The 24939-nt window shown below is 39.7% G+C and overlaps 2 protein-coding genes across 4 annotated transcripts in view; one reads left to right on the top strand and one right to left on the bottom strand.

Moving 5' to 3' along the window:
* tsc22d1 (TSC22 domain family, member 1) overlaps nucleotides 1-16033 on the top strand; it is a 40267-nt gene extending 24234 nt beyond the window's left edge. Inside the window, exons 1-3 of one of the 3 annotated variants that reach the window (XM_026272493.1) lie at nucleotides 8824-9177; nucleotides 13421-13472; nucleotides 14753-16033. In XM_026272493.1, coding sequence (XP_026128278.1) covers nucleotides 9092-9177; nucleotides 13421-13472; nucleotides 14753-15007 — 393 coding nt within the window. In that variant the 5' untranslated portion in view covers nucleotides 8824-9091 and the 3' untranslated portion in view covers nucleotides 15008-16033. Of the gene's footprint in view, nucleotides 1-8823; nucleotides 9178-12555; nucleotides 12961-13420; nucleotides 13473-14752 lie in introns of those variants that run through there. The other 2 variants (XM_026272492.1, XM_026272491.1) reach the window with 2 other exon arrangements.
* An 808-nt stretch (nucleotides 16034-16841) lies between these two features.
* serp2 (stress-associated endoplasmic reticulum protein family member 2) lies at nucleotides 16842-20640 on the bottom strand. Its single transcript, XM_026272494.1, has 3 exons — nucleotides 20288-20640; nucleotides 17294-17366; nucleotides 16842-17182 (listed from the first exon to the last, which is right to left on the bottom strand). The coding sequence occupies exons 1-3, from the start codon at nucleotides 20369-20371 to the stop codon at nucleotides 17142-17144; spliced, it is 198 nt and encodes a 65-aa protein (XP_026128279.1). The 5' UTR covers nucleotides 20372-20640; the 3' UTR covers nucleotides 16842-17141.
* Between the last annotated feature and the right edge of the window lie 4299 nt (nucleotides 20641-24939).

A 24939-nucleotide genomic window follows, 5' to 3' on the forward strand; every position in this document is an offset into this window, starting at 1 on the left:
GCAACCGGCCAAGACTGCATCAACAGTTCTGTTGTATTTTGTGTCGTGTGGCGCAGTTCAGCTCGGGTTTGGTGTAGACTCAATTTAAGTTAATGTAGCTTTCTGATGCTGTGTTTGCATTTATTAGAAATTAGCACTGGCCAAACTGTCTTCTCTCACAGGCTGGATCATATTCGGAGGAAAATATGTTGACAATGCACCAGCTTTTTCTACTCCTCCATGCAGTCGAACAGCGATAGAGACCAGGGACAGCACTCAGAGATTAAATCTTTTTACAGGCAAGACGTGGGCATCATGGATTTGCATCTGACGTAGACTTGTAATCTGGGATATTGGTTTCTGTGAGTGAACGTTTAATGAGATGATCATTGAGCGTGGCAGAAAGAAGAGTGAATGGGTTAAATATAGGCCGGATTGAGCAGCAAACCACACAGTCTGAGGTTAAGTCGTCGTCACGAACAATTGCTTTAAAACATTCCTCTGAAACGGCTTTATGGTTCATTGTGTTCCAGTTGTTTTGGCATCAGAGGTAAACTGAATTCCCAGCAGTAATGTTAAGAATTACCCGAGTCGCTCGACTGAGCTTTGCTTGTCATCGAAGGAGTGCAGAGTGATGAAACGGGCATCTTTCAAAGACCAGACATGCTCACTCCATCATAAATACCAAGAATGACAGCCAGTCTGCTTCTTTAAAAACTGTCATAAAGAACTGACAGTCTTAAATGTGCTAGTCTTAGACTCGAGGCTATGCTGCTGGAAAAAAAAAGTCAGAAAGATTTATTTTTAAAGAAGTGAATACTTATATTCAGCGAACATACATTAGATTTGACACAACAGTAAAGACGTTTTACATTAAACGGGTATTTTAAATGTCTTACAATAATACCGTTTTTACGGTATTACACTACCGTAAATTTTTGGACAGAATTGTTTTTCTGGATTTGTTTTGCTCTGCACTATGAAGTTCTAGATTTGTAATCCAACACTTCATGAGTGCTTAAAGTTCACAGTGTCCCATTTTATTCAAGGGTATTTTTATGCATTTTGGATTCAACATGTAGAAATAAAACACCTTTTAAGTCTCCCCCATTTCAGAGTGCCGTAACGTTCGGGACACAGCGATATTATGCAAATGTTGACGTTTAGTGCTTTGTTGCATATCCTTTGCATGCAATGGCTGCTAGAAGTCTGGGACTCACCAGGTGCAGAGATGTGCTTGCTTTCATTAAAAGTATCTGTGCTTTGAAGATGAATTCAAGTCATTTTGGGTTTGGAATGATATGATTGTGAGTAACTGATGACAGAATTTAGATTTTTAGGGTGAACTCTCCGTTTAGGTTTATCTTCAGCTAAAAGACCTGTTAAAGATCTGATCAGATGTGTGCACCGCAGAGCAAGTGTCGATAGCAAGAGGTATTGATGCTGTTCCACAAAATGTTTTTTTGCGCACTGTAAGCCTTTTATACACTTGAAATTCAAATCAAATTTACATTGCAGACGTGGTTAACAAAAAAGGTCATCGCATATAATTGTGATCAGACCTACTGACTCATATTTAGGTCAGTGCATGAACGCAGTGGTCAGTTCTGTCTTTGATCGTGTTTTCCCTCTCCACTGACAGCACTGTGCTCCGCCACACACAGCACACGTCTGTTGTGCTGCCAGCCCTGCAGAAGGAGGTGGTGGGTTCGTTTGCCCTGCACCCGTGCCCCCTTCCTGTCTAAACAAAGGGGAGGATTGGCAGAGGGAGCGGAGCCGTGTTCCCGCGCAGTGATTAGTGCGACCGGGGGTCCCCTCTCCAAATGAAACAGTGGTTATGTAACACACAATGAAGACAGGCGAGGCTTGAGGCTCCCTCAGGTTCTCCTCCGCCTGAATGGAGAAAAAGGGATACGGGAGAGGGGCGCATGATGTTCGATGGGGTGGGAGGAGAGATTCCTGTAGTCTCCACAGAGACAGAGGAACACAGGGCCTCCTACACACACACACACACACACACACACACTGCATTCCACTGCAGATTTTTGATAACTAAATTACATGCAGGATATTTGTCTGTGTATGATTTTGCATAGCTGAGAAAAATCAGTATAGCCGTTTTATCTTTTTGCATTCTCAAGGTGCTGAACTCAAGGGGAAGTCGTGGCCTAATGGTTAGAGGGTTGGACTCCCAATCGAAGGGTTCTGAGTTCTAGTCTCGGGCCGGATGGAATTGTGGGTGGGGTAGTGCATGAACAGCTCTCCCTCCACCTTCAATACCATGACTTAGGTGTCCTTGAGCAAGGCATTGAACCCCCAACTGCTCCCCGGGCGCCGCAGCATAAATGGCTGCCCACTGCTCCGGGTGTGTGCTCACAGTGTGTGTGTGTGTTCACTGCTCTGTGCGTGTGCATTTCGGATGGGTTAAATGCAGAGCACAAATTCTGAGTATGGGTCACCATACTTGGCTGAATGTCACTTCACTTTTATAGTTTTTTTCACTTTAGCCTCATTTTAATTGATGTGATCAGTATAAAGGAAATAAAAAGTATTGAGCAGAAGAACGGATGACGAGCGAGGGGAACGACGCAAGCTCTTTTTAAGCTTGCATCACCCTCATGAGCACTAGGCCCAGGCGCTGGGTAGGGCTGTTGCGATAACCGCAATATTGTAATACCACACTATTGACAAGCAAACCGCAGAGGAAAGATCGCAACCACAGAAACCTTGGCAACCGCAGTTTTTTTTTTTTATATTTGTCACTGTGCATTCAATGTTAAATTAATCATACAATATGGTTACGATGTAATATGTAATTTTCTTGCGAGCCATTGTAGCTTTATGGTGCTTTCTTTTGTTTTGAAAAGGACGGCTGAAACGATGGGAGGCGCTCGATCTCGTCCCAAAACCTAATGTCACGTCGCCAGTTTGGGAACATTTCGGCTTTCAACCCAATGAAAAGGGCGAGCCAGCGAATACAGATGAGCCGATATGCAAAATTTGCTGCGTAAAGGTTCCTGTGACGCAGCTGTACATCTAATTTGAGGTCATTGGGACATTCTAAAATGCTTAACGTGGTTCAATGTATCAATACATTGATATTAACAGACCGAACTCACTAAACATCAGATTAATAAAGTATATTATCTAAAAAAAATCAGATGATCCCTGAATATGAATTCAACGCATTTAATAACACGTTAAGCCTTTTCCTCTCATAAGTAACAGGCATACCTGCTGAAGTCACGGATAACCTCGGCGTAAGTGCACATACCCAAGAGAGCGCGAGCAGATAACGAGCTCACACACGCTATCTGCTTGAGGAGTGCATCGACTCCAGCGCGAATCCACTGTCCTGGTGGGCCAGTGGTGGCGCCATAATCAATCTAGATTTCCGCTGCTGTCCAAAGTTGTGCGCAAATATGTGTAATACATGTTAGAACTCTTTGATTTCTTAAAAAAATATATATTGGAAAACGCATATTCTTGTTGCTATTTGGCATTTAACAATAAACAAAAATGTTTTAAAACGTGTCTCTCTGTCACTTAAAAAAGCAACAATATATGCTACATAACTCAATGATAGAGCTTTGTATGCAGCAAAATCAGGATAAATTAGGTGTGTAAAAAAAAAATACGGAGGTAATACCGCATATCGCGCTATTGAGCCACCCATAATAACCGCAGGGGTAATTTGGATATGATCGCTTGCATTATGTCTGTTGTTTGACTTCATGAGCATCATGTTTTATAACCAGGATGCACTTTTAATTCTGCCAAAGTCAGAAAAGTAAATCCAAACCATTTACTTCAAATGTATGATTCGGACCACCACCTATCATTTAGAAATGTCACTGATAAAGTAGTGCTTCATGTGTCTCCCTTACTCAGCGTCATCATACAGCGAGTCAAGCTTGTGTTCTTGCCAAGCGTTTCGAGCGGCTCCAGCGCTGCTGCAGGTGTGATTGCTCACACAGGCCAGCACACGACTGCAGAGATACTTCTGATGTTTTCGTGGAGGGAGGGCTTGGAATGTGTCCCACCTCATTGCCCGGACATCTCCATGGCTCTCATCATGGGCTCTTTTCCATAAGCAAACTGGATTCTGCCGGTTGGCTCCGAGCGTATACATTCTTCTCAGAATTAGGGCAGAGCAGAGAGAGAGGAGGACTTGGCTGACATGACAGATGGAGAGAGGGAGCAGGCGGGGGAGTCCGCCCGGTGAATCTGGAAAAACAGCCAGTGTAGTTTAGAAAGAAAAAGAGCTAACAGGGACATGGTAAATCATTGGGCAAGTAATTGGCCCCAGTGTTGAGTGTGCATTTACATAAAGCATTTCCCTAGGCGTCTAACATGGAAATATTTGGGGTTCGTGGTCAAAACTTTGGGGGTTTTTAATGGCGGACACACATACCAATATCTAAAGAGCAGGGTTGCTGATAATAAAGTCTGTACACTTTCAAATGGTACACTTTTGTTATTTTTTTCTGTAAAAAGTTGCATATTAGTACCTAAAATTTTTACAGGTACAGTAACAATACTTTCTGCTGGCCTGATTGGGCTTCTGTCACACTTTTTGCTTGATCTGCTAAGGTTTTTTACTAACCTAACACATAAATGAGTAAAAGTACACACAACCATGTTTGGAGTCAGTAAAACATGATTTTTTTTTAAATCCTTTATCGGCAAGGATGCATTAATCATAAAGGACTGTAAAGGCATCCAAATTTCACATAGATTTGTGTTTCAAATAAATGTTGTTCGTCTTAACTTTCTATTCATCAAAGATATCTGAAAAATGAAAGTATCCCAGTTTCCACAAAAATATTAAGCAACACAAATGATTTCAACATCAGCAGCGAATAAGTATACCAGAATGATTTCTGAAGGATCATGTGACACTGAAGACTGAAGTAATGATGCTGCAAATTCAGCTTTACCAAGAATTACAAATAAAATGGCAGAATGATATTGATCAGCCAACACTATTGGAGATAATTGGAAAAACAACTTGTTTGCTGTTGGTTTGGTACGCAGTGGCAGATGAATCTAGAATGATTCATGTTTTAACCAAAATAATCATGAGCTGAGGGCAGGTCTGTTATCTCTTTTGTTACATCAGGGTAATTGCTGCTCAGCCTGTGAACATGAACCCTGCTTCACCTGAGAAGCGTGTGATTCTGGTCCCGTGCTGTTCACACACTACATATACTATAGAGTTGCAGGAGGAACGTTGTGTTCCCGAGTGCAGTCATGAGGAGATACATCTTTCTTAAGCTTCTCCGTCACAGTGGGATGGATTGAGATGATGCGAGAACCTTCTCTGATTATCCCAGTGATCATACTGCAGTTTAAACTCAATGCTTTCTCTGCATGCCGTGAGACGTCTCATTTGTAAAAGGGGTTTGAAGCTTTAACACTCCATGAAAAGATGGAGGGCAGCTGGGTGCTTTGAGCTGTTTTGCTTGGAAGAAACATAATTCAAGTTTGCTTGTTGTATTTATATTTTTATGGTAAAGCACAAGTTTGTGTCTTTTTTTTTGTGTGTCTCTAGGAACTTATTCAATTCAATTCTATTTTCAATTTTCAAGTTTTCAATAAAAAAATCAAGTTTTCAATAAAATTAAATGCATTTTAAATAAATGTACAATTAAATAAAACCAATTTAATTATATTTTTGTAGTGACAAGAACAGGCCAACTTTGACATACCAACTTTTCATTTATGGTATCAGTCCGACATAATATTGCCACATCTTGACAGTGTCTGCAAACATACCGAAAAGTCCACAAATCGCATTTGGAGCTCGAGTGGAGGTAATGCTCATGCTTGACTGGCCGTCTGCATCAAGAACATCGTGTACAATGTAAACAACCCCCCTCTCAAATCCCTCTCAATTCGCCTACATCCCAGCTATTGTCTCACTCGATCAGCCCCAACGAACTGGAGCTTAACCGCAACATCAATGGCTGCTTGTCTCCGACTGTCTTCAGTGTACTACTGAAGCGTTCTCTTTCAAAAAGTGCTCTTAGACAGCAGCGAATCCATTAATGCTACAATATATTGCATGCTAAGGTGCTATAAGCATTGCACAATGCAAAATAAAACGACTGTGTGAATTCCCAGAGTCTTACGTCTCTACAGTGCCTCGTCTGTCACTTTATATAAAGGCTACAGTGCTTCCAGACAAAAGAAGAGGGTGGACCGGTGCAGATTTGGTGCGTATAACTGTAGCAGGGGAAGAAGGCTTCTACTATTCTAGCCACAGGCCTTTGTGCTTTCTGTAGTGGAAACGACTTCAATGAATCATCCCGGGTCTTTTCTGTGCCACTTATGCTTTTGGGCTAATCCTGATAATTCCAGATTTCACTCCACATTACTTATACCTGTTTCTTCTGTGTGCAAACTACCAGCACAGTAGTTATTACATAACTGTAAATGCATGAGGAGGTTGTCGATTGTTCACAAGTCCCTAAATGCTGGAGGAACACGCCACTCTACGGAAAATAAAACCACTGCTCACAAACCTGTGGGACCAACCGAAGCAACTTTTGTTCCATTTTCCATTTTAAAAGGCACATTGCGCCTATAATCGCTGCTAAAATTCATTTCATTAGGAGTGAATTGTGGAATTTTTAAATGCACGGCCATCCCTTCTTAGAAAAGTGCTGCCGTATTAAGTCATCCAGTTCAGTGAAATGCACACATGCTTCTTTTCTTGCTCATGGAGTGAAACTTGCTGAGGTTGTCCAGTCTATTCTGTGTGTGCTGCACTGTCAGAGTTGGAGCTGGAGAATACAGGATGAAGCTCTGTTGTGCAACCTGCTGCTGTCAGCCCAATTGGCAAAATGGTATGTTGAAATCCCACGCAACGTGTTGAAATCCCACAATGTGATCTCACCGATCTTACAGCTCAAGAGATGTGCCTCCAGGACAAGTTTGTCATAATGCAAACTTCAGTGGTCTTCCATAATGTTTTTTTTTTTTTTTTTACACTTGTGTAGCAGTATGCAGGGTCCACATTCAGAATCCTGATTTGTGTTAAGTTGGTGGAAAAATCCAGGCATTGTGAAATGTGGCAAAAACCTCAAGTAGGTTCAAGTTGAAGACTGTGGAGAATGGCATCTGCACTCTGACTCTCAGATAAGTTACAGACGCTGAGGGTGGCCGGTTGCCTAGTGCCCGTCTAAATGCACTATTTGAAATGCGTAACCTTTCTATAAATTTTGTGACTCTTGAGTCTTGGGAGCTGCTGACGGCGTTCTCATCTGCAGCTCCTGCATGGTCTCAATTTCAGCCCAGCTCTCTGCGAAACTCTCAAAGCGCTTATTCAAATCTTGTTTGCCTATTTTACTTGTAAATATTGAGGCTGGCCAGTTTTCAGATAGGGCTGTCATGATTACGAAACTTGCTGCCGATAAATGGTCGCTCATGTCATTTGCAGCGCAAACTTAATACACATACACCGTTTATTTACAATGAATTTAAACGCACAAGATGTATGATTTCCTGTAAGGCTTGGTGAACAAATGTTAACCATGGTAGACTGGCCTGAATATCAGTTTAATAAAATTACATTTTATTGTTTGTTCTATAGAACTAATTTTTGTTCTTAAAAAAAGATGTTTGGTTTATTAATCATTATATTATTATAGTAATTTTTTATATTTATTATTTTATTAATTAAAATGGACATTTAGCCTTTTTTCCTTAAAAATGTTAATTTTTGGAAAGCACTGTCATGTTTATATGGTATCTGGTAATGGCTAAGAATGTTTGGACAAATGCAAAAATGTTAAAAGGTGAAAACCATACTGCGTCATGTGCGTAATGTATTATAATAATGAACGCTGCGCTGTGGACTTGAAATGAACCCTATTTAAAACACGCCTACTAAAGGTCATACGGAGTGCACTCATAACACTAGAAACAGAGACAAATGCACTGAAAAAAAGTGTAGGAACAATTTCACTCAGAAATGGCTAGTAATTAGTAAAATTTGCTAGAAAAATGGCAACAAAACGGCAAGTACCAAAGTAGAAAAGTTTAAAATAGTATTTTTGATTTGTAAATGTTTTATTTACAGTTTCAAAAACATCATTAAGGATTTCTTTAGCTCTGTGAAAAATAAGTGCAGAAATATTAACGCGACTGATATTTAAAGAGCAGTGATTGTGAATGTTGCAGACTGTTGTGATCAGCGGATTATGTAATTGGCCACAGGCCTATTGAAATGTCCTATACAAATAAACTCGCCTTGTAGACAGTGTAATGCAGTGATTCAGATCCAGAAACAAAGTCATCTTTCCAGTATGAGAGATTTAGATTCTGAAATATTATGAAAGCTTGATTTAATGTCTCTGAGCTTCAGTCAGTCAAGTATTGATTCTGATCAGCTGTTTGTTGCCCACAGAAAGACACGTAAGCACAGGAGCCTCAGTGCCATTCAGAGCCCTCACTGAGTGTTATTTGAACAGGTAAAATCCCTGCCATTGTTGGGATCCGTATTGTTTTTTTTACTGCGAGCAGCCTAAGCTGCAGAGACGTGTGTGTGTTTCACCAGCCGCACACGTTGTAAGCCTGACTCAGGCTACGATACTGATGGGAAGTGACAAGATAAGTCCCGGCTCGAGTGCAGGGGCCCGTCTCTTCTCTCCACAGGGGAGAAATGCACGCTTCTGTGCCGGGAAAAGAAAAGAGGGAAAAAAACATGGGGACAGGGTAGCCGTTGAGGGTTGTGAGGACGGCATGCTCCTCGAGAGCATGGGTGCGTGCGAGAAGCCATCATTTGGAATATTTTAATCTCTGTTGCTGGTTTATGTAACAGTCACGTGACCCATCAATGACGTGACATCACAGCTTGCCCTCGTCTTGTTTTCACTCAATCGTTCACGAATCTCCCTGTAAGATGCACAAAGGCAGTACGGGGGACAGGACCACTGAGATTTTACCAGGCCTTGTGAGTGTTTAGCCTTTACTACTGCTGGAGAAGAGAAAGGGAGCCAAACGGTGGCCATGCCTCTTTGTGCATGTGCTCGTGTGTGTGTGTTTGAGCCTTGTGAGGAATAGAGGAGCAAGTTCTGTGTTCGGAGGACCACTGATTGACAGATCAATGAGAGAAACAGTCCTCCAAGTTCACGGCCGAGACGAAATGGCCATGAAGCTATTGTTCTGGGAGTTAGAGCAGCATTTGAAAAGGTAAAGTGTGTTTTACACTGCCTGGACTTTAATCCGCATAGAGCATTTTCTGTTAGTGTGCTTTATTTGGAAGATATTTTAGATGTGGAAAGATTGAAAGTGCATGCAAATTCATTTGACATGTATGAAAGGTATGGCTCCATTACTTCGAGAGTCTCAGGAGGTCTTTGTTCCTCTGGGCATCAAATGTGTGTCAGATTAATTTGGTCATTTTAATGAGGAGATCGTGTTCAGTATTTATTTTTACATTGTACATGTAGAGAATAAAAATTGAGGAAATCAAAGTACATTGAGTTACAGAAAGAAGTGTTTATATTTCCAAATAGTATTTGGTGCTTTGACAGTCTATGCATCTCCGTAATTGTATTGTTTCCTGTGAGATGTCATTTGATCTCATGAATTTACATTTGCGTTTGGCAGATTATTTAATCTAACAACGATTTGCGTTGCTTTCAACGTCATGCATTCCCAGGGATTCGAACCCATGATGTTTCTACTGCGGTGCTCTGCTGTTTGAGGCTACGTTTACACTGGTATGTTTATGTTTAAAAAAACGCATAACGTTTGCCACGTTTTTGCCTCTCGTTTACACAACTCTGCCATTTTTGACCCCCGAAAACTGAGACTTGGAAAAAACTGCAGACCCTGTTTTAGTGTGAAAATTAATTTAGTTGCGTTTTCGGTGTAAATGGACAAAAACGGAGACTCTTGAAAACGATTGTGTAGCTGCCCATATTCGCTCTGTGTATCTTTGATGACCATGTAAACAATAACATCATGCTCATTGTTGTAGCCATAGATATGTAGAGGTAGATGCTCCAAGCACGTAGATGCATCCGCCATCTAAATAAAAGGAAATCTACATATACATTTAAATTATAAATGAACATACACATATCTATGATTGTACCTGCATGTATGGTCATGTGACATTCGTTTTACAGTATTGTAGTGTGGACTGAGATCGTTTCTGAATTGCTGTGGAAACACCGTTTTAAAACTAAAACGCACAAGTATAAACAGGGCCTGAGCTACAGTCAAACTTGTGGTGTAAATGGATGATTTGTTCTGTCGAGCTTTGCTCCAGGTTTCTGGACAGAAGCTTCTTTATCGGTTAGAACTTGTTCTTCATGTTCACTATGCAATGACACATTGTCCGGAAAAAAACGGTTCCTGGTCCAGTCAGGTCTTGAAGCTTGTGTCTCATCTGGAGTTGTGTGCAATGGCCTTTTAATTGTGGCTGTGACTGAGATGGCGAAGCTGTCTGTAAATAAGTAGGTTGTGTTGAGTTGAGCGCTCCGAATGGTGGTAGTGTGAGGTCAGGTCATGGACGGCAGAGGTATATTTGGAAGCCGTAATTGCTTAAATCCACTTCCAGTCAAAGAGCCTGGAACAGCTAACAACATCCTGAGCTTCTTAGGTTTGAGCTTGGTTTGGTGTGCCTCCGCTGCACTTAATTAGGATAAGTGATCTATTTATACTGGACGCAAGTGTACTCTTGATTGAAACGTTTCAGCGGTGCTGAACCCCACTCATGTTTTCAAAGCTTTGTGTCAATCATGAGCTGGACTTGAGCAGTGTTTCAGAAGAACAGAGGATATCGGTTGTCATTTGGCAGGAAATGATGTGCTCCAGTGAGCGTATTGAAGCACGGGTGGGTGTTACACCACCTTTATTATGGCTTGTGGCTTGGCATATGGGTACACACCTTTACAGCAGGACCAAAAATATGTGGAAACTTACCTAACCACAATCATTACTCGAGGCAACATTATGTTGACGCAACGGTGTGCTGTGAAATATACACATCTTTTATGCAAATTATGAAATATAACACATCTGTTTATCAGAAATGTTTGAATCATTACTGCAAACTGTTCAACGGACTCTCAACTGATTAATCTGGGATCTTTTCTCATGTTATAAACCATATCTAATCATATACAATCAGATGATTAATGATGCAGAAGAAACCCTTTCAAAGGCGACACAAGACCTGATCACCCTGTTTATTTTGTGATGTCCAGCTGATTGAAAAACTGAATATATATCTTCATCTCTCTAGACTAATGTTTGTGGTTAATTTGAGATTTTCTTTTTTCCAATTCATCCACCTAAGTCTGCTTCCCTATGCTTGTAAATACAGTTTAGTCTCAGTATAATAATTAACAATGGATCTTTTCTTCCATATTGTGATGTACATCTGAATGAAATGGATTATGCAAGAGATATCGCTTGTTGCTTCAATGGGGATCTGAATGCGAGCTTGCAATTTACTATAAGAAAAGAGCGGTTTATAGAAACAAAATGATTGTTTTGAAGTCTGAAGTTTCATTGGAAGATCATTTTGATTAAGAATTATGAGGTCAAAAACTATAAAAGGAAACAAACATGCGTGGATGTTCTTCACAATAAGATAGAAGCTTTATATGTAAAGCTTGTTATAATTTAAAGAGAAAGATTAAGCTTTGAGATATAGTTTCATCACCATTGATTGAAAGAGATAATTGTCATGTTGAGTAAGTGTGCTTGGCTTTAGTTTGATCATTTCTCTTCTGAACTCTTAAGCTTGGCAAACCAAACACGTGCGTAATATGAAGCACGCTGATGTGTAGTTAAAAACGTTAATTAAAGATCACATGAGATTAGTTATTTAGCTGCAGCTAAATCACAGGGGACTGAGTTTCATCTAAACATGCTGGAGCTTTAAGGTCTGAGCTTTCAGTCACCCTGGAGGGCCATGAACCCAGAAAACAAGAGTAAAAATAATTGGTATGTTTCAAAATGTATTGCTAAATGGGGTGCATTAATAATCTGATAAATTTCTAGATCAAACATTAGTATTAAAAGGTAATAGTAATTTAATCTGGATTATGCTTAATTGTTTTGTTTATTTTTTTAAATTATTATGTATAATCGGGAGTCCCAGGATGGCTGATGGTCCTGTTGGGAAAAACTCGTCTGTTTTAGGGATCCACTCCACTGCAATTCCGCTGTTTGCCGATATACGGCGTCATGCAAACACTGTGCTTAAAAGCATTCATTCCCCTTCAAATAATGTTCTGCCCGTGTATATATGAAAACCAAATAGACTGGAAAACATATTTGGTGGAAGTAGTATTTATTATATTTTTCACATAAGGTTTTGCAATAATAACGTGAAGAAGCGGTGAGTATTCCTGCCTGGATTCTGTGCTCAAATATAGATGCTGAGTAATAGAAATGGGCTGTTAAAAGCTGTTGGTGCCTTGAGATTTTTGATTGAAATAACATCGACTCGCTCCAAGCGGATTGTCTTATAAGGCAAGTGGAGTTTGAATAAATTATCCAGAGCGAGTCGGAAGAGCGTCAAAGGGGGCGTGACTGTATAGATTATGCAAAATATCTCTCGCTCTCCGCCAATAGCGCGCCTAGCAGCGCTGATGTGAAATAAATTATGCAAATAGCCCAGGCTGCAGATATTCCCCAGCGCAGAGATGAGCTGACCTTGGAGTTTCTTTGTGCTGCGGCACTGGATGTACGGTCTCCTGATAAAGCGAGCTTTTCTGCGGGAGTCACGGCATAATATCCCTGCAAACGCACACAAAGGATGTAATGCTCCAGAGGCTGTAGGAAGGACACGCGTTCGCTTCCCTGCGCGATCTCTGATGGACGCTATAGCATGAATTCTCCATGCTATTCCGTGGCGATGGATCTTGGTGTTTGTCAGCTTAGAAACTTCTCGATATCTTTCCTCTCGTCGTTATTGGGGACCGAGACTTCGTCCGTCAAGCTCGACAATAGGTAAAATGTCAGACTCGTGCTCGTAATATACCGTCAATAAGCTAAAGCTCGTGCACGAGAGCCCGCGTTCAGTGCAAAATACAAGCGTTGAACGCGCAAAGACGCGACGCGGTGCTGTTTTAGAGAATCTGGGTCATTTAATATTATAGCTGAATGTTTTTAATGCTGGTTTGTGGTTAAAAGCCTAAGCTGTGAGCAGCTCGCATGTTCTTTCACTTCACTCAGAGATGATGCTGAAGGCAGCTTTGAATGTACAAAACGTAACGTTATCTTTTTGAATAAACAGACGCAGAGTTAACACGTTCTAGAGATTTCCATAGAAACACATAGTGTATAAGTTACTATTACACAATGATTTTCGATATCTCTTGTGTTTGTGACGATATTTTGTTGACGTTGTCATGGTTTCCTGTGGTGTATTTAAGCAGTGAAGTAACGATTCTCTCTCTTTCCCTCACAGCTCATCGGGTGCCAGTGTGGTGGCCATAGACAACAAAATTGAACAAGCGATGGTAAGTCATCCTGGCTTTCCCATCATAAACATTGCGTATCCTAACAGATATTGTGTTTACATGCCGTAAGAAGGCTTTCGAGTTGCATCAGTGTCGCTGGAATGAATTCTGTAATCATTATCAAACGACTGTTGCTCTGTCATTGTGACAGCGTCGATATTCTGCCGCTTTCATTGTTCATTCGCGATAGGTTAAGTTTAGTCCAAAGTAGAAAAACTGTTAAGAAACGAGCGAAGAGTTTGGTGTTTGTTTGCTGACTTGCCTGGGTTTTGTCTGCGTACTACTCACGCGATCTGTGCGCCTTGTTATTGTTGCTAGGCAAACCCCAAAGCTTTTACTCCTAGTTATAAATATCTCGGCTTCTGATTGGCCTGACGCGCTGTGGGACGGCCATTTTGTTGGTTTGGTGACGGCATAAAGGGGGGTGGGGGGTTGTGGGTGGCGAGTGGGATGCAGGTTAGAGCTTTTCAAGGATTTACTCAAATGGTGAACGCAGCATCTCTCAGTAGATTGGGGTTTCTGCACGATCTGTGACCCTGGAGAACAAAACCGTGATAAGTTGCACAGGAGTATTTGTAGCAACAGCCAACAAAAATTTGTCTGGGTCCGTCCTTTTATGCCAAAAACCATTAGTATGTTACGTAAAGATCATGTTCCATTTAAGATACGTTGTAAATTTCCTGCTGTAAATGTATCATTTTTGATTAGTAATATGCATTGGTAAGCACTTCATTTGGACAACTTTCAAGGGGATTTTTTTGCACCCTCAGATTCCTAACAAACCATTAATCAGTAGAAAGCTTATTTATTCAGCTATCAGATGATGTAATCATTGATTTTCACTTGTATGTATCAGAAAATTATTACAGAGACAGCTGAGGTTAATTCAATAATTTGCAGATATTTACTCGCTAGCTACATTTCCTGTTCATCCAATACAGTAGGAATCAGAAGCATTATAAACCTAAATGTATTTTATTGAATTCAGTTTATTGAAAACTGTAGTGCAGTTGTAGTAATAGAATATGTTTGTGGCACGGAGCGCCCACAATAGTCAAACGAACCGGGCTTTGGGGGTCAAACGTGCTTGGGCATGGTTCAAAATGCCTGGGGCGAGTGCACCCTAAATCTAAATGTAAAAAAATGGACCCTTATGTGACCCTTTATAGTCCAGGGTCACATATGATGCATGTAAAAGAATGAATCTAATACACAGATGTTTTGCTTTGAATAAACAAAAAAAAATAAGGTTTGAAAATAACACTGTTGTCCTCTTCCAGGATCTGGTGAAGAGTCACCTGATGTACGCGGTCCGTGAAGAGGTGGAGGTGTTGAAGGAACAGATTAAGGAGCTGATTGAGAGGAACTCTCAGCTGGAGCAGGAGAACAACCTGCTGAAGAACCTGGCCAGTCCGGAGCAGCTCGCACAGTTCCAGGCGCAGGTCCAGAGCGGCTCTCCTCCGCCGCCGTCCTCCACGCAGACTCCTGCCCCGCCGGCCCAACTCACAGCACAGACCTCCGGCCCGTCCGCGTAGCACCCAGCCAGAGCTGCTGTTGAGGGTGACGAGTGGCTCGAGATGGACTGAACAGACATGCCTCACTCACACATTAGACTGACGAAATTTGCACACCTTTCGAAACTTGACAGATGTCAAACTGAGGTGATTTACACGCCAGTGACAATCCAGTTGGGTGGGACGTTGCCAAAATCCACGGAATGTGATGGTCAGGAAGAAAACGATCCCGGAGGACGCGATATAAAGAATCACTGTGCCTGTGTCTGAAGTCCCCATGGTTTTCAGTCTGGTTTCAGTCTCCCTTCCCTTTGTAGTGTACATGCTGACTGTGAGCTTCTAATAAAGCAAGCACTTTTACGGTGACGAATGTGACGAGGCTTTGAAGGGCTGCCGATCTGTGCCCCAGCTGGCATGGGGACGGCAGACGCATTGACTTCCACAGCTGCATTGGCGTAATCATGACACTTTTTGTTTTTTGGATGAAGAACACGAGGAGGGTTGATGCTTCAGATCCTCTTTCGTTCTCTGTGCCGTGAGAATGGCAGATGAGCTGAAATGCGAGGTGGACCAACTGTATATTATTGTATGATTAATGTAAGTATTTTGTAAAATAGCGATGTGAAGCGGTTAAAGAGACACTATATAGGTTGTACAGATTTAAGGTAGTTGGCTTACCCAAGAGACATCATCCTTCTTTTTTAAATGCTGTTAAGCGGGATCGGTCTTACGATATTTATCTGACAGATAGAAACTACTCCTCTAACGCCTCCTGTACACTACTTTGTTCCCTTGAGATGATTTTGAAGTATTACAGCCATGTGATTTCTGTTTTCAGTTTGGACAGTGAAGTATTCCGGATCAATCTTTGAATTTAAAGTTACTCTCGACTATCATATAGCTGACATGGATTTGCATTGTGTACAACTCGTATGCTTATGTTCTGTGCATGTTCTCCAAACCAGGAGATAAGTTGTAAAATACTGTAATTGCACTCGCCAGTTGCTTTTCACAACTCTCAATAAAGTCATGTTTGTGAACACCGTTGAGAAGAGTCCTTGAGATGCTTTCGCTTATGTGATGGACCGGGATACTGGAGAAACCGTAGAAATGCTAGTCAGAATAGAGTTTATACAGACTGGTATATCATTTTCACATTGTGGTTACCGTTTTTTTTTTTTTTTCTGAAAAAATCGGTTTATTAAAGACATGATTAAAACCGATGAATCGACAGATCTTTGGCATACATCTTGAGTGTAACTGATTAGCGTTAAGTATTAATAACATGAATTAAAAGTGATGTATGAAGATATTAAAACTCAAATGAATGTACTGTATGCATGAATTGTACACTCTTTGATCATAAAGTGGTGTTCATTCAGTTCATGCCCATTTTGACAGCATTACTATGAAAAGTTACCCAAATTGCATTATTTTGTTGATCTTCATAGTACCGTTCATAATTTAATCCTAAACCGTACAATGCATAATGGTTCTATATGGATGGGAATCTAAAAAGTCCTTTATTGTGAATTGTAAAATCTAAACACCGACTCATTTTAAAGTAACTACTTTCTTTTCGATCCATGTTTTCTTATGAACTACAAAGCTAGAAAACTGATGTTCACTGAACAAGAAGCAAACTCAAAGGTTGCAGATTAAAATCCAGATGAACCATAAATTTCATAAAGATCTGCTCCAGTAGGATTGTCTATAGACTTAATCTTCTGTCTGCTAATTTTACACAACAAATGTACATTTTTACATCTACTGTAACATTCATGAAAATTCACAAAAGAAATACAAACAAAAAGATTGGTTAAAAAAAAAAAAAAGAAAGCAAAATGTATACGAGTCATTATCCAAATGTGTTTGACGTTTATTTGAAAAAGGCTCACGCAAACACGGTTAAATAGAGAAATAGATCATGGCAATCATCAATCAAACAAATAAATATGACAAAAATGATAAGATGAGTCAACAACAACAATGGTTTTGTAGAAAAGCATGTGCTCCCTTCCTCCAGGGACACTGTAAACGTGTGACAATGTCATGTAGTATTGTACACTCGATCCAGCTCAGCATACAAGCCTCTGAACCACAAACAGATTTCACCGATCAGTCCGTCTTCAGATTGTGTCCAGTCCCCCAAAAATCACATTCCCATTCGGATACTCTGAATAATCTGAAAGATGGCTGAAAACAAACAAACAAAAAAAACGTATTAGTTTAGTAATACAAAAAACATGGGAAGCTTAATAGCAAGCAGCAAACTGTATATTCCATAAAATACAAATTTAATATTACCTGATCCACAAACAACAAATACAAAGAGTGCCAAAAGCCATGGCCCCACCGGATATTTCTCCTCCTGTGGTCGCTGGAACAGTCAAAGTCAAAGTGTTTCAGAAACCAAATATATTCCACAAACAAAATATGGTCTGGAATGTCTGTAAATCTGTTTACACACGACACAAATATCTACATAGTGTCACAGAAACAGAAAGAAAACAAACACATGAAGACTCGGTGTTGTGTTTGTACACAAAACTCTATATTTAAATTAGTATTTATTAATTTTGCTGTTATGCAATCAATTACATGACTATATATATATACAGTACAGACCAAAAGTTTGGACACACCTTCTCATTCAAAGAGTTTTCTTTATTTTCATGACTATGTAAATTGTCGAGTCACACTGAAGGCATCAAGGGCTATTTGACCAAGAAGGAGAGTGATGGGGTGCTGCGCCAGATGACCTGGTCTCCACAGTCACTGGACCTGAACCCAATCGAGATGGTTTAGGGGTGAGCTGGACCGCAGACTTAAGGCAAAAGGGCCAACAAGTGCTAAGCATCTCTCGGGGAACTCCTTCAAGACTGTTGGAAGATCATTTCAGGTGACTACCTCATGAAGCTCATCAAGAGAATGCCAAGAGTGTGCAAAGCAGTGATCAAAGCAAAAGGTGGCTACTTTGAAGAACCTACAATATGACATATTTTCAGTTGTTTCACACTTTTTTGTTATGTATATCATTACACATGTGTTCATTCATAGTTTTGATGCCTTCAGTGTGAATCTACAATTTTCATAGTCATGAAAATAAAGAAAACTCTTTGAATGAGAAGGTGTCCAAACTTTTGGTCTGTACTGTATATATATATATATATATGTATATGTATGTGTGTGTGTGTGTATGTTTATGTGGTTTATGAGGACACAAATTTGTATAATTATTATTGTATAATAATTTATGAGGAAATTTTCAGTGTCCCCTTATTTCAAAAGGTGTATCAATCATACAGAATAAATGATATTATTTATCTGAAAATGCTAAAGTTTCCTGTGAGGGGTAGGTTTAGATGTACGGTTGGTGTAGGGCGATAGAAAATATGGTTTGTACAGTATAAAAACCATTACGCCCATGGAAAGTCCCCATAAACCATAAAAAAGTGTGTATGTGTGTGGGTATGCGTGTGTGTGTGAGTGTGTGTGTGTGTGTGCACATTCGGTGAAGTTTCGGTAGTGACGTTTTTGTTGTTGTTGTTTTTTGTTATTCCCTAACATTGTTACTGTTTCAGTAGTGACAACACATAATCCTTTATTTGAGGGAGTAAATAAAATTTTAATACAGTTATGCAATTTTTTACTACTGTATTTTAGTATGTTTTTAGTAGTTTTGTAAAATTCTGTAATTTGATGTGCTCACTACCCAAACATTACTGTCACTACCACTAGTTTGAATATTTATAAAATATTAATTATTTTTGAGTTCCCTCTAAAAACGTTTTGATAAAATAGCAAAACCTATATTTACAAGGTAGATGTAAACAAACTCTTAATTGGTCAGTGTAGCCCTTCTTATTAAATGATATTTAGGAAGTGACAAATTTGGGGAGAGGGAAAATATTCCAAAACTTTTAGAAAATACAATATGAGAATTAACTGCACAATCAATCATATATTATTATTTGCATACATACAAAATTTGAGGAAAATACATTTTGTTTCCAACCCTGAAGGCCCATTTGTATATATCCAGAGGGGCTCGAAAGTTGTGGAAACTTCTGGAACTTGAAGATCAGGGGTAAATTGTACTTAATTTGTGTTCTGGGAAACATGCAAGTATCTTCTGTTGCTTACGAATGGCAGAACTAAATGTAAAACAATTATATTTCAACAAAATAAGAAAAATTTGGCCATCTTCATCGTGTTCAAAAGTTTTCACCCCCCAGCTTTTAATGCATCTTGTTTCCTTCTGGAGCATCAGTGACTGTTTGAGTCTTTTTAAATAGTTGTGTTAAAGTGCCTTAATTGTCCTCAGTGTGAAAAGATGTCTCTCAAAATCATACAGTCACTGCTGGAAAGGGTTCAAATATGCAAAGATGCTGGAAAACTGAAGAATCTGCAGGACCTTAAAGATTTTTCTGAAGAATGCTGCTCAGTTTAACTGTTCAGAACAAACAAGGGACTCATGAACACCAATCACAAAACAGAAAGACAGTCGTGGATCATCAGGTAACAGAACACAGTATCAAGAACCAAGGGTTCCCAAACTTTTGAATGGGGTTATTTTAATAATTTCTGCATTTTTGTTTTTGTCTTGTGGACTTAATACACATATTTTGTGTACAATATCTTACTCAGGACAGTAATATATAAAAATAGCATGCATTTAGTATGATCTCTTTTATTTTTTTTTAAATCATTCACATTTCCACAGATTCTGCAAGGGGTGCCCAAACTTTCGAGCCACACTGTATGTATTCTGGACGTTACACGTTCTTATTATTAACATTATGGGATGTTCATCATGCTTTAACCCTTGAACACAAACACATCGGATGCTTTCACTGACGCCTGAGGCAGAGGTTGCGACCCAGTTAACCTGCACCTTTACTAGCGACTAGTAAAGGTCAGATTAGTTAAGCGCACCTGTCACCAGCTCGTGACTGTCGCCATAGCAACAACATAGGCGTCAACGTTAACCGAATCTGGTTTATATCGTGCTTCTCGACTCATAAAGACAACTGAGCAGAATGTGATTATGTAAAACAATAGCAATCGCTTGCGAATTAAGCCTAATTTAAGAGGATCCCCGATACCGAAAATAATTAACGTTAGGTGAAGTCTTAACTCAGACTCGCCTCGTATGATGTCTGAATAAATCAGCATCTTTAAAAACCGACGAGGTCCTCGAAGCGTGTCTCAAATCATGCACGTAAACACGAAATCCACACAGAAAAGCCACGATCTCCATTCATCTGCATGTATTCAGTCGACAAAGGCTCGTCTTACCAGGGTCTTCGCCACGTTCCCCCTCTGGGTGATGTTTTTGCTGTGCTTCTCGTTTGCCATCCGGATTCTCTGTTTTGCTACCATCTTCCGAGCCAGCGTAAAGGTATGAAATAAACGCTGCTGTAGATCAAACAGGCCTATGTTGCTTTATGTGAGGTGACGCTTCAGTCCCCTTCCCTGCACCTGCTCCCCTAAACCGAGCTCTGGGGGACGGAAGTGCGCCTCCATGTAGACTAACAACGTCTAGAGGGACGAGCTCGCTATTCATCTCCCAGCTCCAGTAAACTAAGCTTTGTTATTTCTTGCTAATGTTTTTGTATATTTACAAATTAAGTAAAGACTTGATATATAGCCAATCAAACCCCAATGTTGATACGACATAAATAACTAAAATAATATTTGAATAATATATTAAAGTGATATTAAATTAAATAAACATGCTATTCCCTGTTTCGATATCCGGCTCAAACTGGTAGTTGTTTTGAAACATTGAATGTTCCATCTGTTTATTTGCTGATCCAAACCATGAACTAATCATGGTTATCCAAGACGGTCACAAGCTGGTTTAAGTTGGACACTAGCTGGCCATAGCTGTTCAAGGATGGTCATTATAGTTTGTCCAAGATGGTCACTAGCTGAACCAAGCTGACTATGGCTTTTCCAGAATGGTAACGAGCTGAGCATAGCTGTTCCAGAAAGACAATTAGCTAATCCAAGATGGTTATAAACTGGATCAGGCTGGTTATAGCAGTTGCAGAATGGTTATTATCTGTCCTAAGATGGTGACTAGCCAAGCTGACCATGGGATTTCCAGAATGGCCTTTAGCTAGTCCAAGACGGTTGCTAGCTGTACCAAGCCGACCATGGCTTTGAATGGTCACTACCTGGTCTAAACTGGTTATTAGCTGGTCCATGACAGGGCCAAGCTGGCTATAGCTCTTCAAGAATCAATATTAGTTTAGTCCAAGGTAGTCATAGCTGTTCCCGGATGGCCATAGCTGGTCTAAGATGGTTATTAGCTTGTCCAAGATGATCTTGGCTGTTCCAGGATGGTTGGGAAGGTTACTTTGATCTAATAGGTCACAGATTACAAGTTACGTTATTTAAAATATAATAAGTAGTGTAACTATTTAAATGACTTGTTAAAATGTAACTGATTACTTTTTCCAATACTTTTCTAAATTTGAATTGTTATTCTGAAACATTTAAACCAGTCAGTGTTAACCTTACAGTAGTAAGCTACTCAACAATGATTACTCTCATCACTTGAATTAAAGATTAGATTAATTTAATTTTGAAGTACAGCCAAATCAGACTATAACATCTCTTTTTTCACTTTGAGATTGTTCTGAGGTTAAATACAGATTTTAATCATATAGTTTAATAGTTACGATAATGTTTTTGAAATCAGATCTTTGCATATGACAGGAAACACTGGCATCTAATAATAATGCTGTGGGGGGCTACTAAAAAACATTGGTGTTTCATATTTAAGAGCAGTTAATGCAATTCGGGAAAGAAATCAATCAAATTTATATGTGTGGAAATATTCGTGTATCCCTTTGTAATCGTTAACATTTTGTAACTGTAATATATGTTTTCTCCGTAACATATTACAATGACATTTATTTTGTAATTAATCACGTAATTTCCTAACTATAGTTACGCCCCAACACTGCTCATAGCTGGTCTTTAGCTAGATGGTCATTAGTTGTTTGACCAGTTAATGTTGTAAAAACACATCTTGATCTAGTATGACTATCAATTTCCAAAAAACCAAGCTAACCATCTTAAGCTGACGTTTCCAGCAGGGATTTCTTCCATTGCTTCCTGTCTGATGCTTTGTCTAATATCGATCGTGTAGAACTAGTGTTCTTATCATGTAACTTTCAGTTGCAGGGGACTTTTCATTTATTTGTAATTCTTCAGGGACTGCAGTGCTTTCCCACTGAGTTTCCCCACAACTGTTGAAGTGCATAGTGCCCTGTTTTTGCTGTTTTTTGGAGTCAGTGCCAGTGCATCAGATACGTGGTTCCCTCAGCAGTCGGCACAGGTCCTACAAGACGATAACTGGGTTGCTTAGCAACTGCATCAAGGCGGTTGTGCACACACATCAGCGCACACCTTCAATGTCACAGCGGAGAGCTCAGGCTCACATTTCACAGCACAGCACATGTTGTGATGCAGGTCCACGGTGCACTTTCCATTTCTGCTGCATTCAAGACTCGTCTAGTCATGAAAAATGACACATTGTGCATCTCCTCTGCAGTATTGTGGCTGACGCTGTTTTGACATCTTCTGTTGCACATGTATTTGTTTTATCATTTATATTCTAATTAAAGACCCTTCGAGCATCAACACAACATTCAAATATGATAAATATTACTCTTCTTTAGCTGACAGTTTGAAGCCATTATATTACATATCTCAAATGATCTTGTGTACTCAAGGGCATGCGTTGACTTTCTGCATTCCACTCAGCTTTAGCTTTTAATATGACCACAACACTGGAGAACTGAGATGTGTACTAACAGTGAAACATAAAAACTGCTTGTAAATAGCACACCAATACAGCAGACAGTCGATGACCGACTGCAGGCAGCAGTCTTTTCATTTCATTTCAAGGACAGGAGGAGCATACTGGATTCTGATTTGGTGTCTAGACACTTTTAGATTCAAACGGGTGAAGGTTAAATAGGAAAGAGGAAATAGCGGGGCCTGTTATGTGATCATAGCTAGAAAGATTAAGGAAGTAAAACCCTCAACCAAGGATTCACCTTTTACTTCCTCTTTTCGAGCTTGAAATCCTGTTTCTTTCTGTTTCGTTCCACCCTCTGTCCTTTGCTTGCCCTCACACACATTTACACATACAAATTGGAGCATTCGCTCTCTGCATTCACCTGATTCAGAACTCTTTTCCCTCCTCCTCGTGTGTCTGCAGCACAATATCTCTCTGTGTCAGGTGCCAGAACAAAGTACTTAAGACTGGCCCCTTATGTGTCTTTCAAATATTAACCATCATGCGAAACAAAAAGACTCAAGCACACTCCGTTGTCCTGCGATGCGGTGCCAGTGCAGCTACATTTTCAACCCCCGAGTCAAAAGAGGGAGAAGAAATGTCTGACCTAGATTCAGATCTGTTTTCCCCTAAATTACTCGTCCCCAATTATGCTTCAGCAAATAATATTTAGGTATGGAAAAGAGGAGGAGACACAAAGCAATTATCATGGATTGCTTGAGTCATACGTTTAACTACATATGTCTGATAATTTATTTTAATCAGATGGATGTGGTATTAAAATGATAGGTGGATGCAAACGACATTGAGGTAATGAATAGTTCTTTAGTCTGAGTCTGTCTGGGCTTGCCACACCATCTTTCTGTATGCATTGACATTGCAAACCGTCAACAATCATTTAATGGCATAATTCAGCTAAAACAATACAAATAAAAAAAAAATTCTTCTTCATTGGAACATAAAAGAAGATATTTTGAAGAATAATTTTTCTCCTGTTCTTGTCCACATAATAAAAGTCAATGAGGTCTGAAAGTTTTAAAATGTCCCTATTGTGTATTATCCCTATTACTTTCATGCGGTGTGTAACACAGCTCTAGTGAATGAAAACATCCGGCAAAGTTTTAAATCTGTAAGTGCACCGTGTATAAAGTTATTGTCTCTCAAAAGAAAGAGTCGACTGAATCACTGAAATGAGTCGCTTGACTTCACCATGAAACATTAGCATATTGCCGCTCACTTGTTGGTCTTTTCACGTTGGTCTGAAAGAAAATGCAAATTCATTCTTTGCCACTAGGTGAGCAAAAAATAGCAGTTTCCCCCGTAATGCTGCTCACAAACTCTGCCTTATCAGGAATTACAGGCATGATGAAATGAAACTGAGACCAATCGACCAATCACCGCAGATTAGCATCACTTAAAGGAGGGGTTTGGAAAAATTCATTGTTAAACTCATCGTTTGGGAGTCGGTGAGCAAGTAAGGTAAAAATAAATACATATTATAAGACAATTAAAGTGTTTTGGACCTTGCATACTTTCAACCTGTTGTTGGGGACTCCCAAAACCAAAATATGAACCTTTGTTTACCCATAACAGGGGCACTCTAAGCAACAAAAAGAGACATTAATGTAGCATGAAATGAATATGGCTCGATGTTCAAAGACTTCTGAAGTGCAAAAGCTGCACAATCATTTTTTATTGTCAACGGCTCTAAAAGTAAAGGCCTCGATAAACAATAAACGATTGGGTTTGATGACATTTTAACAAAATACAGCCAAAACAGTGTGTTTTGATATTACCACTCAAAATTTTCACTTGACCATGCATAATTAAATAATGAATGGGTATAAGCTAATTTCAAACAAAATAGTCAAAACAAACTTCCACAATATGCGCCAGATTCAAAACTGAGTCACTGGCCATTTCATGTCATGCAAGAAGCATGCAATATAATTTTCCCGAAACAATTCTGAAGGGCCGTTTTTCCAATGTAATACTCATCTAAAACTGCTCACAGCAATGTGGGTGGCATCTGTGGGTAGCATTCATTTACCTTGAATACAAAAACAGCATCAAATATGCCATCTCAACTTTCAAATAATAACTAATGCCAAACCAAATTGAAAAATGTGGCCGA

This window comes from Carassius auratus, chromosome 9 (assembly GCF_003368295.1).
Source record: "Carassius auratus strain Wakin chromosome 9, ASM336829v1, whole genome shotgun sequence".
Taxonomy (NCBI): Eukaryota; Metazoa; Chordata; class Actinopteri; order Cypriniformes; family Cyprinidae; genus Carassius; species Carassius auratus.

Excerpts from the sequence above, each read along its gene's own strand:
- serp2 (XM_026272494.1), bottom strand. The coding sequence starts at position 20,371 with ATGGTAGCAAAACAGAGAATCCGGATGGCAAACGAGAAGCACAGCAAA. Across the intron at positions 17,367-20,287 it reads GGAACGTGGCGAAGACCCTG|CGACCACAGGAGGAGAAATA; the intron begins GTAAGACGAGCC and ends TGACTGTTCCAG. Across the intron at positions 17,183-17,293 it reads ATTTGTTGTTTGTGGATCAG|CCATCTTTCAGATTATTCAG; the intron begins GTAATATTAAAT and ends GTTTGTTTTCAG.